The 19,330-nt window shown below is 38.4% G+C and overlaps 1 protein-coding gene across 1 annotated transcript; it reads left to right on the top strand.

Moving 5' to 3' along the window:
- The first annotated feature begins 8,050 nt into the window (after positions 1 to 8,050).
- LOC142150477 (olfactory receptor 11L1-like) lies at positions 8,051 to 9,019 on the top strand. Its single transcript, XM_075205672.1, has one exon. The coding sequence runs from the start codon at positions 8,051 to 8,053 to the stop codon at positions 9,017 to 9,019; it is 969 nt and encodes a 322-aa protein (XP_075061773.1).
- The last annotated feature ends 10,311 nt before the right edge of the window (positions 9,020 to 19,330 follow it).

Genomic DNA, 19,330 nt, shown 5'->3' with positions numbered 1-19,330 from the left:
CTCTAGCAACTGTCCTTAATCAAGTGACACCAGTGACTCTTCATACTCTGCGTAGACCTCGTTGCCAACCGTGGCACACTACTGTAACACAAACTCTACAAAAATGTCCTCATAAAGCAAAGCGTCACTGGCATACATCCTGTACCTCTAATGATTTCATCACATATACTGCTATCTACCACTCTTATCGAAATGCTCTGGACACTGGAAAACAAACATACTTCCAATCATTCTCTTCTACGCTCAGGTATCTAACCCCAGATGCCTTATTAACACATTTAAATATCTTCTAAACGCTCCCACCCCAAATCCTCCAACTAACATCAGTGCCCAGGATCTTGCTTCCTATTTCAAGGACAAGATTGATAAGACCAGACTTGAAATTATATCATCTCCCTCGACAAGCAATCTGCTCAATTCCTTTGTAGCACCATCTGACACTCTCTCTTCATTTGATTTCACAAATGAAGAGGAAGTTTCTGCTTTATTCTTATCTTCATACTCTACCTCCAGTCCTCTTGATTCCATTCCCTCGCAAATTGTTGATCCCTCTCTCCTGTGCTCATGCCACCTTTAACTAAAATCTATCTCTCTCTACTGGTATCTTTCCATCACTATTTAAGCATGCAGTGATTACTCCTATTTTGAAAAAACACAATCCAGACCCAAACTCTCTCTCAAAGTACCACCCCAACTCTCAGCTCCCATGCCTCTCTAAGCTTCTTGAGAGAATTGCCTACACTCGCCTCACACACTTTCAGCAAATAGCCTACTGGATCCTCTTCAGTCAGGCTTTGATTCTCAACATTCCATAGAGGCTGCACTGACCAAGATTGTCAATGATTTGATCACAGCAAAAACTGAAGTCCATTACTCTCTTATAATTTTCCTGGATCTCTAAGCTGCATGTTACACTATTGACCACTATCTCCTCATACAAATGCTACAATCTCTAGGTCTTGAGGGCACTGTCCTATCTTGGTTAGGGATGTGCACTGGCCACTTTCGGTGTCTCGTGTTTTGGGTTTTGGATTCGGATTTCCTTGAGGTTTTGGGTTTGGATTTGTTTCGCAAAACACCTGACGAAAGGTTTTGGTTCGGATTTAAAGGTTTTGGATTCGGATTTATTTTGGAAAAAAACATAAAAAGTGTTAAAATCAAGTTTTTTTGTTTATTTTCACTCCTACGCTATTATTAACCTCAATAACATTCAATAACAATCATTTCCACTAATTCCCAGTCTATTCTGAACACCTCACACCTCACAATATTGTTTTTAGTCCAAAACAGGCTCTACTGAGGCAAGATGTCGTCCTCATCCTCAACCTCTGATTCCTCTCCCCCTACAGTGTGTACTTCCTCCTCCTCACACATTAACAATTTGTCCCCGCTGGACTCCACAACCACAGGTCCCTCTGTACTATCTGGAGGGCAGTGCTGTACTTGATTGAGGAATTGATAATTCATTTTTATGAACATCATTTTTTCAACGTTCTGAGGAAGCAACCTCCTTCGCCGCTCACTGACCAGGTTCCCCGCTGCACTAAAAACTCTTTCTGAGTACACACTGGAGGGGGGACAACTCAGGTAAAATAGAGCCAGTTTGTACAGGGGCTTCCAAACTGCCTTTTTTTCCTGCCAGTAACAATATGGGCTGTCTGACATGTCTATTTGGATGGTGTCAGCAAAATAATCCTCCACCATTTTTTCTATTGTGACAGCATCCAATGCAGCAACAGTAGACATGTCTGCAATGGTTGGCAGGTCCTTCAGTCCGGACCAGATGTTATCAGCATCCCCGCCAGCGGGTCTTTTAGGAAAACTGAGCTTTTTCCTCTCAGCTTTATCCTCCAAATTTTTGTTTTCCATTATATGTAGCACAAGAGAGCGTACCCCTAAGCCACACACACTCGGCAAAGCCTTTAAAAATTATATGCGGCACAGGAGAGTACCACTGGACTTATACTGCTAAATCAGTGAACTTTGTAATATTGCAGTACCACTGGACTTATACTGCAGAATCAGTGAACTTTGTAATATTGTAGTACCAATGGACTTATACTGCAGGATTGTTTTTGGATATTTTTTTTTAATTTCCTTTTTTTTTATAATTATTTTTTATTTTTTTTTATAACTTTTTTTTTTAATTTTTTATAACTTGGGAATAATGGGGAAATAACAATGCCCTTATAAGGACAGAGCACAGGACACAGCACCACTGGACTGAACAGGACACAGCACAGGACCCAGCAGCACCACTGAACTCAGAAGGACAGAGCACAGGACACAGCACCACTGGACTGAGTACAGCACAGCACAGCACAGGATATAGCAGGGCAGAGGACCACCTAACACAACCTCCCTCTACCCTGATCAGCGACTGAGTGAAGATGGCGGCGGCCAGCGGGAAATTTATAGAATCCGAGTATCGCGAGATCCGACAGCGGGATTATGACTCGGAGCCTCGCTTTCAGTTTTGCAATTGGCTGGAATACCCGGATCTGTCTCAGATCCGGCTCGGATCAGCAAGGTTCGGGTGGGCTCGGATTTCAGATATCCGAGTCCGCTCATCCCTAATCTTGGTTCTCAATCTACCTATCTAATCGATCTTTTAGTGTTAATTTTTCTGGATCCATCTTTCATCTGCTTCCTTTATCTGTTAGAGTACTACAAGGCTCATTCTCTGCTACTCTACTTCTGCTACTCTACATCTACACCACTAATAAGCTCCTTTGGATGTCAGTATCATCTCTGCGGATAATACACATATCTATGTATCCTCTCCTGATCTCTTACCATCTGGTCTTGCGTTACTGACTGTCTTTCTGCCATTTCATCTTGGATGTCCTCTCGCCAACTCAATCTTTCAAAAACTGAATTAATAATTTTCTCACCCAAAAACAAAAGCTTCCTGCCGGACATTTCTATTTCTGTTGATAACATGACCATAAATCCCACCCCACAAGCTCGCTGCCTAGGTGTAATCCTGGCTCACAACTATACTTTGTTCCCCACAGCGACTCTATATCTAAATCATGTTACATACAACTAAAGATAATTTCCAGAATACACACATATCTTACACAAGACACCACAAAAACCTTAATTCATGCACTTATCATCTCCCGCATCGATTATTGCAATTCCCTCCTTACTGGTCTTCCCAAAATCAGACTTGAAATCCTACAATTTATTTTACACGCAGCGGCTAGATTGATTTTTCTGGCAAACCGTTCTTCCTCTGCTGAACCGCTCTGTCAATCTCTACATTTGTTGCCTGTTTTTTAACGAATCCAATATAAAATTCTTCTACTAACATTCTATGGGCATCAACAAAATTGCATCAACATACATCTCCCCACTTGTCTCAATCTATTGCCCAACTCGACACCTCCATTCTGCAAAAGGTCTGCTTATCTCTTCCACTCTCATCACATCCTTCCATTCCCGGTTACTATACTTTTTTTGGGCTCCTACCCATTTTGTGGAATTTCCTCCTTCACTTAGTAAGACTTTCCTCTAGTCAGGGCCGGTGCTAGGGTCCATGGCGCCCTAGGCATTTTGTCAAAATCGGCATCCCCGTCCCCCCGCAAAAATCGGCTCCCTCCTCCCTTCTCCCCCCTCACCCCGTCTTTCCTTACCTTGCCTCACCACCTTCTCTCTGCTCCGTTTCCTCCCCTCCACTCACTGACACTGTCGGGCCGTGATAATGATGTCACGGCCCGACAGTCAGTGAGTGGAGGGGAGGAGACGGAGCAGAGAGGCGGCGGTGGTGAGCAATAGCCTCTTCCCCCCTCCCCATGGATGTATCTGAATGCTGTGTGGCAGTCGTGACAGGTATGGTCAGCGGTCGCCGCACAGTTTTAAAGTAATTTTCATTCTGTGGCGCCCTCCAGGCGCCCTCCAGAGCCCGGCGCCCTAGGCAAGTGCCTAACCTTGCCTAATGGGAGCACCGGGCCCTCCTCTAGTCTTCAAATCTTCAAGTGTTGTCTGAAAACCCACCTCTTCAGAAAAGTTTATGATATTCCTCAACCACCATCTTAATCTCCCTAGGTTACCCTATTACCACACTCTACACAACTAACACAAGACAACAACCCTCTAAATAAAATTGCTGTGTGACTGATCACACAGCCCACTCAATACTTTTTACCTTTGCATTCTAGCTGGTCCAAAGTGCAATATGATGTAGCACATGCCCTTGTGTATCAAACTCCAATGGTCCCATAGATTGTAAGCTTGCGAGCAGGGCCCTCTTACCTCTTGTTTTATTAATGTTTGTTCCCAATTGTAAAGTGCTATGGAATTTGCTGGTGCTACATAAATAAATGTTGATGATGATGATGATGATGATGATGATGAATGAAGGTCACTATAAGGGCAGGTTAGGTGGGGCAACAGAACAGAATGAAGCCCCCTTTTTAGTAAATAAATACACTCATGCAACTGTTGAGTTATCTGTAATAGAAGTCATGTATTGAATGTGGTAACCCTATCATGTTCTATTAACAAATGTGACAAAAGAGAGGGAGCACTGAGACATCCAATCTGGTAGGAGGCAGCTGTAAATAAGTGACACATGAGCTTGATTTGGTGTTTTGTCACTCCTGTGGGGACTAAGGAAAGCAAGTAATACTTACATATAAGTGGTTGGTCAGTTTGTAAGATGGAACACATCGGGTTTCTCAATGCAGACCAGTAGAGTGAAAATTTGGGTCATGGCTATCAAATATGAATACATTTGAATAAAGGAACTTGGGGATGTGCAACCTCTCCAACATCTTTCTAAAATATCAGGAATACTTTTACTTAATCTACTGGGCATGTAGTACATGTGGTACAACAGTTTGTATGTGTCTGAAATAGGTGAGCTCCTAAATATCTGTCCATTATTCTCTATCTAAGGGTTCATCACTATCAGACTCCTGCAGTAGTTCATGGGGATCACCTGTCAGGGACAGAGTTTGGCATACAAATTGAATACAAGTCCATTGGTAGTGGCCTCTCTTATGCATGGTGTTTCGAATATGGTAAGGGGTCTTGTCATTGGACAGGGTCCATGAGATATATATAAATTCCAAATCTGTAAAAAATTATATTCTGGATTTGAGGCCAATGCAGGTATGGACAAATAAAATAATTAGAATGGAAAACATGTGTTAAAATAATCTCTAATAGATAGATTTGTAAATATTTTCCATTAGAATTACACATTGGCATCATGCTCCGTAAGAACTTATGGATGGATAGGAAAGGTTACAAGGTAAGGGAGAGGATTATAGTGGTCAGAGATGTAGTTAATGGTAGTTAAAGATGTGGACAAGAAGAGTTACAGGTGGCTGTCAAGAGAGATGGGTACATATAGGCATTACACAAGAGACATGTAGAAATATACTAGTCAACGCAGAAACACAATGTAAAAATATGAATTAAAGAAAGTAGTACAGACAAAATACAGAGGCAGAAAATAGAGGCAGAGAACAATGAATGACTAAGTAAGACAAAATAACCACAGAGGCACATAATTTAAATGTAAAATGCCCACTCTCCAAAAAGAAGACAACATAGCATAATTTAAGGTAAAGAGGTAAGAATATTGTACACGTTCTATATGCAAAGTGAGTTTCTCTTCATGTCAGGGTCATGAGGGGCTGTATAGGAGTTTGTCTAGTGGAGTGAGGATGATCCTTAGTTTTCCTTTTACAGTGGGGCCTGGAGTCTTTCATTAAACCATCTGTCAATCACCGTAACTTACAACCATTTAGAAAATTGTACTAATCACCCTTTTTGTAATGGCAGCGTTATATGAAAAAAATGGCAACTTTCTGTAAATGAAAACTGTTGGTTTACTAGAAAAAAATAATTGAAGACTTTTTTGACAGAATTTTAAACAACATGTTTTATACAAGTTTCAGATATTATGGGTCTCCCCAATAATCTTTATAATTTGGCTGAATCCTGGATTTGGCATATATTTAAAATAAACCTTAATTTTACAATAAGTAGGGCACCTTACTAACATAAAAAAAAGTACTATTGATTGGTCTAAAACATAACAAGAGCAGATAACTAATTGTTTGATATACATCTTTATGTTTTTATCTTTGTACTTTGTCAGTTAATAACTCTTAAAGTGTTTTAGTTAATCAAAATTGACTTGTCACAAGGGTTTCATTAAAAGAAAACACGAGAATGTAACAAGACTCTCCATGGACTCATCAGTAATTTTTACAGTAAAGACCTTGACCCTCGTATATAAAAGGTGTGGATACAATGTATTATGGCAATGTTACTGATTTGCAAAATATTAAATTGCATGGAACTCTGCGTAAGGCTTTACATGTAAAGGGCATTGGATACATACAGAATTATTATTGACTGACTTATTGTTTAGCTGTGTGAGCTTTTTCTATCCCTATTTTATAGACAGAGCTGCAGAAACATTATAGCTGAATCATAAGTAATATCTCACTCCTGCTTCAGATTTACTTGGCATGTTGCTTGCTAGTATATATGTACAAAAATGGAGAAACATCCATATGCCCTTTTGTTTTTCGTCTCCACCCTCAGCTATAGAATACATTTTTGGAGTGGTTGCTTAGTTTATTGATTTTGTTTACCCAGCCCTTCAAACATATCTGTCCACTCATATTGTAATTTGATCATGGTTTACAAATATATATTTCATTATACTTAAAACCAACACCTCATTTTTATTTATTTTATGGCTTATTAGGTCTTCCACTCATTTGGTGTAGATGAAGACAATTGTGATTAACTTTTATTCTTATACTATAGAACAATAACATAAGTAGTGAGAAGTAGGGATGTCTGTACCGGCTGGTAAACAATACTAAAAGATGCTGCTGAATTCTAAGGTAAGATCTTCCTTCTTCTGTCATATACTATGGACTGCACACTGCATAAATACAATGTCCTAATAAAACTTGAACATTTATATCAAAAGACAATAAGGTATCACCAGTAAGATACTTAATAAATATAATATTCATTGGACATATGATATTGTGCCTAACCATCTTTATTTACCGACATTATATCTGCATGTGGTCCTTAAGTTCCATTTTGACCTTGTATTTTCCTTGGTGACTTAATCTATTGGGCGTTTACTATTTCTGAGAAGGGGAGTTCCAAAAACAAGTACAATCGGAAACTGTACTTACAGAGACACTATACTAATTTATGCACAACTGATACTGGGTGCATAATATGCAAATGGAAACATCATTTTGTGCTGTAAGGTGGAAAATGTAAAATGTCCAGCCTGATTTTGAGCTCCTTGCAATGCAACAAGGTTTGTGCAGCTACAAATTCTCCAGTCAGGCAAAACCTGCACCTAACTCCAAATCAGCCTCCAAGACAACAACAGCCAAAGAGGTTTCAATGATTCCATTGCCACCGCTAGTAATAGTCTACGTATATTCAGCCTCAACCAAGAAACTCATACTTTTGTACTTCCTGGTTAGGAAATTATTCTTTGCTTTGGAATTCAATGTTTTGCTTTCATATATAATGTTTCCATTAGTGTTCTCACTAGGGTGAAAGCTACCTTAATATACAGTGTTTGAATGGTTACATCATAAGACCTCTGTCCCTTCTTTCCTCTTAACTGTACATGTCAAGCACTCTAATCCGTTCCTAATTAGTTTTATTTTGTAGCTCATCCACCATTTTACTAGCCCTCACTCTGCATTAATACATATATTTTAATGTCTTTTTGGGATACACAATAATCAAGGTTAGATCTCTAAGTAAGCTATTGTCTCTTCCCCTTGCTTTGCTTCACTATTTGTATATGACTCTTTTTGAGTCATGTCATTTGAAATGAAAGCTCCTAGGTTCCATTTCTTTGTTGTTGTTGATAGATCCCACATTTAGTTCTATTTCTCTATTTTCTCTAATTCTCTACTACATCTGGACTTACAACACTGTAAAAAATCTTAATGTCATCGGCAAGACGACATGCCTTGAGACATTGACCTAAAAAAAAATTATGCTAATATATGAATATATAGGATAATACATTGTTATGTTTGTGGTCTTGAATCTACAGTTAAACACTACTTTGGCTACTGAATTTATACTTTTGGGATTTCAGAATTTACACAAACTACAAGTTCTGCTCTTCCTTCTTGTCCTTGTGATTTACTGTATGACAACATGCGGGAACCTCCTGATCATCATATTGGTGGCCTACAGCAAGAGTCTCCACTCTCCCATGTACTTCTTCCTTACACAACTCTCTATGTCTGACATCATGCTGACCACAGACATTGTCCCCAACATGCTTCACGTTGTCCTAAATGGGGTGACAACTATATCGTTCACAGGGTGTTTTACTCAATTTTTTTTATTTATAGTTTCAGAATGTGTGCAGTGTCTTATTCTGACTGTAATGTCTTATGACAGATACTTGGCGATCTGTAACCCTTTGTGTTATATATCTATAATGACCAGTAAGTTGTGCCTGAAATTGGTTATTATAACTTGGTTATTGAGCTTTTCTACGTCACTGATTAACTCAGTATCGATAAGTTTGTTGCAGTTTTGTGGACCTAATGTCATTGACCATTTTTTCTGTGATTATTCTCCTCTATTAAAAATATCTTGTTCAGATACATTTATAGTTGAATTAAATGTTACACTTCTTAGTTTACCTATAGTTATTTTCCCATTTGTAATCATCGCTGTATCTTATGTCCATATTATTTGGATTATACTAAGGATTCCATCTGCTTCTGGGAGACAGAAAACCTTCTCCACCTGTAGCTCCCATCTGACTGTAGTGTTCAGTTTTTATATAACCCTGATATCTATGTATGTTCTTCCAACCAGAGGGCTATCAATGTATTGGAACAAAGTCATAGCCCTGCTATACACAGTGGCAACACCATTACTTAATCCCATTTTATACAGTTTGAGAAATAAAGAGATCAAGAATGCTTTCGAAAAAGCTGTTGGTTGTTTCATGGAATATTGTTTAATATGTTTTGAATAAGTAATACATTTTGTATTTTGTGAGCTCACCCTCTCTCTACCAAATGTGGAAGCTTGTGCAACCCTATAGGACATAATATGAATGTATAAAAAATAATAAAAAATAATAATAATAATAATAATAATAATTATTATTATTGTTATTATTATTATTATTAGATATTACTACTACTACTACTACTACTACTTCTAATAATAATAATAATAATAATAATAGTAATAATAATAATACAAATAATAATAATAATATTAATAATAATAATGATATACACATGCAATTGGGGATGATGAAAAATGATTGAAAAAGTCTAATTATCATTTAACATAAAGTGTCAGTCTCGGGTGTCAAGTCTCTTTTTAAAATTTTAAATTTTTAAAAAAAAATTCAGGGTAAATCTTCTTTTATTTCCTTATGTTAAAATAAAAATGTAATTGTAGAAAATTAGTGTTACATTTTGATTCTTTTTTATTCATAAAAAAAGGAATACACAACAGGAAAGAGTTTATATAGCATTAGCTTATGCTCATCATTAAATGCTACTTACACAGGAGGAGGTGTAGTTATACCTAAACAAGACTAAGGTGGTTAAAGCAACAGACCAAGGTGGCATCAACCCATTCACCCATGTATGCTAAGTGACATAAGTTTGATAATTAATAGACCCTTATTTCTTAAATGTGCTACCTCTTACCTAAGTGAGCGACAGAAGAGAGGCTGAAACAAGATGTGGCAAGTCTTTAAAAGAGGGAATAAAATTGGAACAAGGAATTCATAAATCTGTGCACCTGATTTCAGCCATTGATGAATTATTCAAAGGGACTCTGATGGACAAAATGTTGAAATACATTATATAAATTATTTGATAACACTGTGTCAGCATACTTTCATAAAGAACCAACAATGTCTAATAAATATATAGAGTATATTTTATGCAGAGTTAATTTTCATACCTGACCTTGGTAGTGCAAGTTCTATATGTAAACAAAAAAATATTCAATAACATTCTGCCAATTTAATTTCCTAAAAGATCAGTTAGGCCTAACAAATGTGATTGCAATTTTATTAGGAGGCACAGTGATTAGCATTACAGCTTCACAGAACTGGGGGTCATGGGTTCAAATCCGACCAAGTCCCTATCTGTGTGGAGGATGTATGCTCTCCCTGTGTTTGTATTGGGTTTCCTCTGAATACTCTGGTATCCTCCCCAGCCCAAAAACATACTGGTAGGTATGAACTTGTGTGTGGTAAGGATTTTACTAAACTGCGTGTTTGAATAAGTGGAGATGCTGGCTATAGCAACCAATCAGATTCTAGTTATCATTTATTTAGTACATTCTACAAAATGACAGCTAGAACCTGATTGGTTGCTGTAGGCAACATCTCCACTTTTTCAAACCCGCAGTTTAGTAAATATACCTGCTAGACTGCTGCCTTCAATTTGGCAGGGACTGATGTGAATGATTACATATTCTCTGTACAATGCTGTATAATATGATTGGTCCTTTCTAAATAATAATAATAATAATAATAATAATATTAACAATAATAATGATAATAATAATAATAATAATAATAATAATAATAATAATAATAATAATTATTATTATTTTTATTATTATTATTCAAACTCTATACATTGCTACTTTTTTGCAATTTTACCTAAATTATGAGTAAAATAATACAATAAATATGCAAATGAAACTTGAGCTTTTATTAACTACAAAAAATATTTTTTTAATATAACAAATATAAAATGTTATTTCAAATAATACCTCCAGTGCCATGTAATTGAAACCATATTGGCCAGCTCCAACATTTAATTTGCTATGCATGAAAACACAAATTGGCTTAATATGACCTGATTTGCCTCTTCAGACTACTGTGCTCCCTGAAAGTGTGAGAAGAAGCTATTTTTTTTTTTTAACAATACAGGTCAAGGGATTGTATCATTCGTTTGGCTTGCTGTAACTCCACCGTTCTAACAATACTGTTTGTAAAGTGCATGTGTATGAGGTTATATGATTTGTAAAGTAATTTGATCAACATTCTTTCTTCTTATATACATTTATGTTCTTTCTTGCAGCATTGCTAATTAAGATGTTATTTTTTAAGGCACAAATTGAACTTCTATTACAAAAAGCAACAGGTTTGTTCCCAAGTACAAAAGCAATACAGGTTCTAAGGATAACATTACTTTTCAATATACTACATGTCTTAATAATGTTTAGTGAAGTTGATTTAAAATAAACATGCAGCTTGCATAATGCCATAGTTTCAGAAGTTGATTTAAAGCGGGTTCACTAGACAGTCTGTGGGTGACTTGTATTTTCAGACAAATGCAGCACCTGGATAGATTATTTCACAAGGGACAAATGAATCAGCAATTATGGGGAAAGCATAAAATACAATAGAATCCCTGAAGTTAGAAATATACACTCATACGGACTGTAACACGTGACATTTACGCTATCTATTAATTCAAATATATAATGTTTACTTTGTTCAGGGTCCACTGGAGGTTCACCCACCTCTTTAACCTCAAAATCACCTGGGGTGGCTCCTTCACTAACTCCCTCATGGGTGTTTTTTCCTCCACCACTTCTACTTTTGTGATTGTGATTTGTAATTAACAAATTATGTTTTTTTTTTAGTTATAATATCATGTGTGTTATCATTTATATAATTAGGTGACATCCTGTGTTAGTGACATGAAAGCAAGAGAGCACTTTAGACACTGTCGAAGTCAGCAAATTGGATAAAGTCATTTCAATTATAATCAAGCAAATTTGGTTGTCTTTGTCTGAAATTATGCGTAGAGCACGCTACGGCGTGAATGGGCGTATCCAGCCGCAACACTTAGCAATAATAGGTTTTACACTTTTACACACATTCACACGAACATACACATTTGTAATTAGTACACATTAATTGTAGTTGCAACACATAGTTATTTATGTCGAAATGTAGCGCTATTTATAAGTATATACATGTTAGTCAAACCAAAGGTTCGGGTTGCAGGAACTATGTCATGTTTAGTATCATTTTAATCCCCTATTCATCAGCAGTTGTCTGGTTCATTCGCCGAAGAGATCACACATTGCATACTCTAGTTAGCGATGTTAGGGAATAAATGTTTAAAGTGATACTGACTATATAATGCAACTAGACTAGTTGAAACTGGATTTTTGGTGGGAAAATCGGAGTGCATCCCCTGGAGAGTTGACCCCCGCCTTTGGATATTTTGGTTTGACCTGGCCTATGACCTGCAGTACACTGGACCTTCCTGAAGCCTGGACCAATAGAAGCACGCCACATCATCTGCATTGTTCTACTGTATTCACTGACTGTATATAAGCAAGGGCTCTGGACCTAGTGACCAGTCTTCTTGACCACAGCCTTCAGATCTGAATGACTGTACACTGGATCCAGAGCGCCTGCGATAAGTAACGACTATACTTGTTTTATTTTACATTGTTATTCTGCTACTTTTGGCTATTAAATAATTTGTGCTTTGGAACCACACATCGGCAATCGACAATCGTTATTGGATAGCAACTAGACGTGCATAACAACACTAATATGAGGATAATTACAATAAGCCAATTTCTTTATTTGATGAGGGAAATCCCATTCTGCTCTAGAATCAACCATGTTAGTTTTGTCCCAAAACACATGGTAGAATCAGCCATTTTGACTTTATTCACTGACACATGAGAAACTAGTTTGGTGTACACGGACATACAACCTGCCTTTAAACATCAATGTACAGAGCTGTGAGCCACCTCACACAACAGCTGGCACTTCAAACACTTTTTCACTGCCTGTATTGGGCTTCTCCCAAGAGAGCTGGAAGTACACGAAACATTACCCAAGACAAATTTAGTCTCTATAGCCCAGATGAACCCCTGAGAAACACATCATAACCCCTATTCCCCTTCCCCTCCTTCCTCATGGCTCCTGGGTCTTCTTTCCAAAATGGTTACCTGTCCAAGACATGGCTAAGTACATTGACTACAAAGCCAGCACTGTGTGATTGTTGTTATTAAGTAATGCTGGGAGCAGTGAGATAAAAAAGGTTAGGGATACATGTGGTTATAATCTGAGACTGTAAGCAATGGAATTAGTAGTGTTGTGTGTGAATGAAATATATATAGTTTGTGATGTATTACAAATAGTAGACAGTGGATAGTGGGCCTCACAACATTGGAGTCATGAGTTCCATTCCCAACCATGGCCTTATCTGTGTAGAGTTTGTATGTTCTCCCCGTGTTTGCGTGGGTTTCCTCCCTATCTCAATAAGCATACTAGTAGGTTAATTGACTGCTATTAAATTGACCTTAGTCTGTCTCGGTCTGTGTGTGTGTGTATCTGTATATTAGGGAATTTAGATTGTAAGCTCCTATGGGAGCTGGACTGAGTTCTCTATTCCGCTGCAGAATTAGTGGCGTTATAAAAATAGCTGATGATGATGACTTGTAATTGTAATATAAATGGAGTTATGTGCATTGATAAAGTCTATGTGTAATAAAAATCTGCAACAGGTTAATACTACTGGATACTGTGGTTGTGAGATAGTTGTGATATATTAATATAGTGATAGTTTTATGATATATGTCTGATTTATATGGAGGTCCATATGGAATAGAACTATATAGAAGCATCTTTGGAGCTATATAGGAGATTGTGTAGTAATGATGGAGTAAATTTGGTAGTACTGTGTGTAATAGAGTTGGATCAACTGAAAAAGCATAGAGACTTAATGACGCAGCTTACACATCACGTCTTCTGATTGGATAATATCCTCTTTATAAACCCAGAATTCTGCAATCTAAAATAACTAATTGATATGATATGACAATAAGGATGTAAAACAATTCAAACATAATAGCATAAAGAATTGATTTGAATACTATGGCTATAGAATATATCTGATCTGAAATAATTTGTAAACAGTTTTCTCCTTATAATATAGTTAGGGACATAATATACAATTGTGGAAATCCCTTACAGCAATCAATTTAGGAACTACGTCTTTCATGATAACCATAACAGAGATATATTAATAAAATATTAAACAGTATAATACCAAATCAATATATTAATACTTAAAGAAAAGTGAAGAGGAAGCATCTAAGCAACTGAAAAAAACGAACATAGTATATTTTCAATACCGTGATGGACTATGAAACGATGATTGAGAATATATGAGGGGATTTGAGATTATATGTCGTGTATTGTGAATAAGAAATTAGATGTTACATTACAATCTGTTAACCCTTCAAATATATTAAAGATATAAGTGCTATTTGAGATGAATGAATTAGCCCATCAATAATGAGATTGATTAACAGATAGTGTGCTTCTTAATGTATATTCATGATTCAATAAAAGAATAATTGACAATTAATGAATTCAGAGATGGAAGATTACCCAAATTTTCATACACATCTGTCATTATCTTTCTCGCACAATTTCTCACTGTATATTTTAATATTTTGCCATGTTATTAATAAAATTACACCCAAATCAGATTTTTTTAAACGTGTGTAATTATTTCTTTAGTGCACCACGAGATAGCAATTCTAACCAAATGCTGGAAGAAGCACTAAATTATATGGAATAAATACAGGCAACCAATAGACCTGTAAACTGCATATAATTTTCGTGAAAACAGAGGTGGAAGAGACAAGATATTGACTACAATACTCTGGTGGAGAACTGGTCCAGAAGGAACTAGAAATTGTCAACCATAACTGCTAGATGAAATAAGAATGACATTTTTAGATCTTAAAATTAGACAAGCTTGAGAACTAATTCATAAGAAGAATATCATGGATTTGAGGCTAATCCAGGAATGAACAAATAAATTAACGCGTGGAATGGAAAAAATTAGTTTGAATATTTTTTAATGGTTTGATTTGTAAATATTAGTATTCATTAGGATTACAACTAAGATATATGCTCCATAAGAACTCATTGATGGTTACACTGTGTTTGCAGGTAAGGGTCAAAAATAAAGAGGACAGAGAGCTTTTTAAGGATAGTTAAGATGTAAGAAATAATAATTATAGGGGCTGACAAGGAGAAATATACTATCCAGCCCAGAAACATGATGCAAAACATGTTTAACAACGTGTAAATGGCATCACACAATATATAATGACTCTGCTGACAGTTGTGGACAAAGGGGTATATTTAATAAACTGCGGGTTTGAAAAGTGGAGATGCTGTCTATAGCAACCAATCATGTTCCAATGGTGTTCTCCTGTGGACTCCCGCCGCATCACGTGGCTGCCGACTTCCACCCTTCCATGCCGACAGACTGTGACAGAAGATTTTAACTGTTATCTGTGCCTGGGCCAACTTCTCCTGCCTACTCGGACCCTGCTTACCTGATGCCGGCCCGCCTGAACACTTCCGCTGCCTGGACACCCGCTGTCTGGTCCGCCTGCCTTGTATTCTTGACTCCGGCTGCCTGGTCCTGGTTCTCCTAGGCTGCTCCCTGGTCTCTGGTGCTGCTCGTCCCGCTGCCGGATCCCTGTCTCTAACCCCACACGGCTCCTCACTGCCGCCGTCTCCCGTATTCATTGCGGCTAACACTGCCTGCTGCCTACCCTCGGGTGTCCCGGCCTCATCTGGCGCCACTACACTTCGTGCTGCTTTGTGTCTTCGCCTGCAGCTCGCCCTCCGCTGAGAGTCCCTGGATATGCCCTGTCTTTGTGGCCCACCGTCCTGTCTCACCTGTTCATGATCTGCACCGGCAACTATCTGACCCACCCTGGACTCACCTGCCCGGAACTCTGGTCTCCCTGAACTTTCCTGCCCTGGACCCGGTACCGGCTCTCTGCAGCCCAACATCACTTTCACCACCTTGTGCTTTCTAACTTACCTTTAGCTCATTTTATCCTTAGTTTAACCATATTTTACTGCAATTTGACTTTAATTTTACTGCAATTTATTTTACTGCAATTTAATTTTACTGCAATTTAATTTTATCATATTGTACTTTATTTTATATAGGGGTGTGCACCGGGAACTTTTAGTGTTTTGTGTTTTGGGTTCTGATTAGCTTGAGGTTTTGGGTTCTGATTTGTTTTGCCAAAACACCTGACAAAAGGTTTTGGTTCTGATTTAGGGTTTTGGGTTCTGATTTATTTTTAAAAAAGCATAAAAAGCGCTAAAATCCAGTTTTTGGGTTTTTTTACACTCCTACGCTATTATTAACCTCAATAACATTCAATAACAATCATTTCCACTAATTTCCAGTCTATTCTGAACACCTCACACCTCACAATATTGTTTTTAGTCCAAAACGTTGCACAGAGGTAGCTTTCTGGACTGCGTAGTGGAGTGGCCCTGGTACCTAATTTGGTACCGGGGCCACAATACCTCCTCCAACTGGTCTCAATTCCACTGCACATATGGCTGCTCCTACATCCTCTGCAGCATATAGAGGGTGTAGTTCGAGCGCATCACTACCTCTTGTTTTCGATGATGACAGGTCATTTTCATAAAATTTTGATTTGGCAGCAACAGTCAACGTATTTTAATATATGATACGCATCTTTCTGGACTGCGTAGTGGAGTGGCCCCGCTACCCAATTTGGTACTGGGGCCACAATACCTCCTCCAACCATGGTACAGAGGATTCATCATTGAGATCCCATCAAGTATGTAAAAGACAGACAGGGTCGAAGTGTTATTTGTTGACTTTGGGAACAAAAAAACTGTCCCTGTTGCAAATCTTCGTGCAATGAAGAGTGACTTTTTCATTTAAAGGATCCAGCTTTCAAGTGTAGTGTTTATAAGTTATATTATACTTTTGGTTTAATTTGTTTAATTTGTTTTAATTTTGTTTTACTTTGTGCTCATGGCAAACGACTGTTGAACGGTCACATAATGCCAAAAAAAGAGTTGCAAGATGGAATTGTCCTTGGGCCCTCCCACCCACCCTGATGTTGTTGAAATAGGACATGCACACTTTAACAAACCAATCATTTCAGCGAAAGGGCCTACCAAACTGTGGCTGAAATGTTTGGTTTTTTTGGGCCCTCACAAAACGAGCTGGCAAAGAAAAAAAAAAGGTGCAAGATGGAATTGTCCTTGGGCCCTCCCACCCACCCTTATGTTGTTGAAATAGGACATGCACACTTTAACAAACCAATCATTTCAGCGACAGGGCCTACCAAACAACTGTGGCTGAAATGATTGGTTTGTTTGGGCCCCCACACCAAAAAAGCTATTCATCTCTCCCTGTACAAACTAAACAGGCTCTACTGAGGCAAGATGTCGTCCTTATCCTCATCCTCTGATTCCTCTCCCCCTTCAGTGTGTACTTCCTCATCCTCACATATTATCAATTCGTCCCCGCTGGACTCCACAACCACAGGTCCCTCTGTAGGCTCTGGAGGCCAGTGCTGTACTTGATTGAGGAATTGATAATTCTTTTTTACGAACATCATTTTTTCAACGTTCTGCGGAAGCAACCTCCTTCGCCGCTCACTGACCAGGTTCCCCGCTGCACTAAAAACTCTTTCCGAGTACACACTGGAGGGGGGACAACTCAGGTAAAATAGAGCCAGTTTCTACAGGGGCTTCCAAACTGCCTTTTTTTCCTGCCAGTAACAATATGGACTGTCTGACATGTCTATTTGGATGGTGTCAGAAAAATAATCCTCCACCATTTTTTCTATTGTGACAGCATCCAGTGTAGCGACAGTAGACATGTCTGCAATGGTTGGCAGGTCCTTCAGTCCGGACCAAATGTTGTCTGCATCCCTGCTAGCGGGTCTTTAGAAAAACTGAGTTTTTTCCTTGCAGCCACATTTGTGGAAGAATATGAAGGTGGAGCTGTTGGCATGTCACGGTCCTCTTCAGAGGACAATTTCCTGACCAGCAGGTCTTTGCACCTCTGTAGACTTGTGTCCGCCGGAAACAGAGACACAACATACGCTTTAAACCGAGGATCGAGCACGGTGGCCAGAATGTATTCCTCTGACTTTAAAAGAGTGACCACCCTCGGATCCTGGCAAAGCATACGAAGGGCTTCATCCACAAGAGCTACATACTTGGTGGAATCACAATGGTTTACCAGCTCCTCCCTCACTTTCTCCAGCTGCTTCTGCAACAGCCTGATCAGGGGAATCACCTGACTCAAGCTGGTAAATGTAATATAGATTGCAGTACCTATTCTCTGGAACTGTTTAAAGAATGAACGTAGTAAATGTAATATAGATTGCAGTACCTATTCTCTGGAACTGCTTAAAAATTGAACGTATTAAATGTAATATAGATTGCAGTACCTATTCTCTGGAACTGCTTAAAGAATGAACGTAGTAAATGTAATATAGATTGCAGTACCTATTCTCTTGCACTGCTTAAAAATTGAACTTATTAAATGTAATATAGATTGCAGTACCTATTCTCTTGCACTGCTTAAAAATGTAACTTATTAAATGTAATATAGATTGCAGTACCTATTCTCTGGAACTGCTTAAAAATTGAAGGTAGTAAATGTAATATAGATTGCAGTACCTATTCTTTAGAACTGCTTAAATATTTTTTTTTTTCTTAATTTTGTTTAATTTTTAAAATATTTTTTTTTTAGTAATTTTTAAGAGATTTTAATAATTATAAAATTTGTATGGACTTAGCACAACAAAGCACAGGACTAAAGCACCACTGGACTCAGCAGGACAGACACTAGAACACAGCACCACTGGACTCAGCAGAACACAGCACAGCACAGCACAGCACGAGAAATAGCAGTACAGAGGACCACCTAACACACCTTTCTTCCCTCCCCTTCTCATATGCCCTCTGGAACTCCAGGTCCATCCGTAACAAACTGGCCTCCATCCACGACCTATTAATCTCCAACTCTCTAAATCTTCTTGCCATCACTGAAACCTGGCTCACTTCTTCTGATACTGCCTCACCTGCCGCCCTCTCCTATGGGGGCCTCTCCTTCACCCACTCCACCAGACCGGATGAGCTTCCAGGAGGTGGAGTGGGCCTCCTTCTTTCCCCTAACAGCACTTTTCGGGTCATTCCTACTTTACCCTCCCTCTCCTTCTCTTCCTTTGAAGTACACTCCATCCGGCTCTTCTCCCTCATCCACCTCCGTGTCTCCGTCATCTACCGGCCCCCTGGCCCCACCTCCATTTTCCTTGACAACTTCGCTGCATGGCTCCCCCACTACCTTTCCTCTGACCTTCCCTCCATCATACTTGGTGACTTTAATATTCCGATTGACAACTGTTCTGACCCTGCCACCATCAAAATTCTCGCCCTGTCCTCCTCCCTAGGCCT

Source organism: Mixophyes fleayi, chromosome 4 (assembly GCF_038048845.1).
Source record: "Mixophyes fleayi isolate aMixFle1 chromosome 4, aMixFle1.hap1, whole genome shotgun sequence".
Lineage (NCBI taxonomy): Eukaryota > Metazoa > Chordata > Amphibia > Anura > Limnodynastidae > Mixophyes > Mixophyes fleayi.
This window is presented reverse-complemented; position numbering and strand designations above follow the sequence as displayed.

Bases quoted from the DNA above. Each gene is read 5' to 3' on its own strand.
- LOC142150477 (XM_075205672.1), top strand. From the start codon at position 8,051: ATGTTTGTGGTCTTGAATCTACAGTTAAACACTACTTTGGCTACTGAA.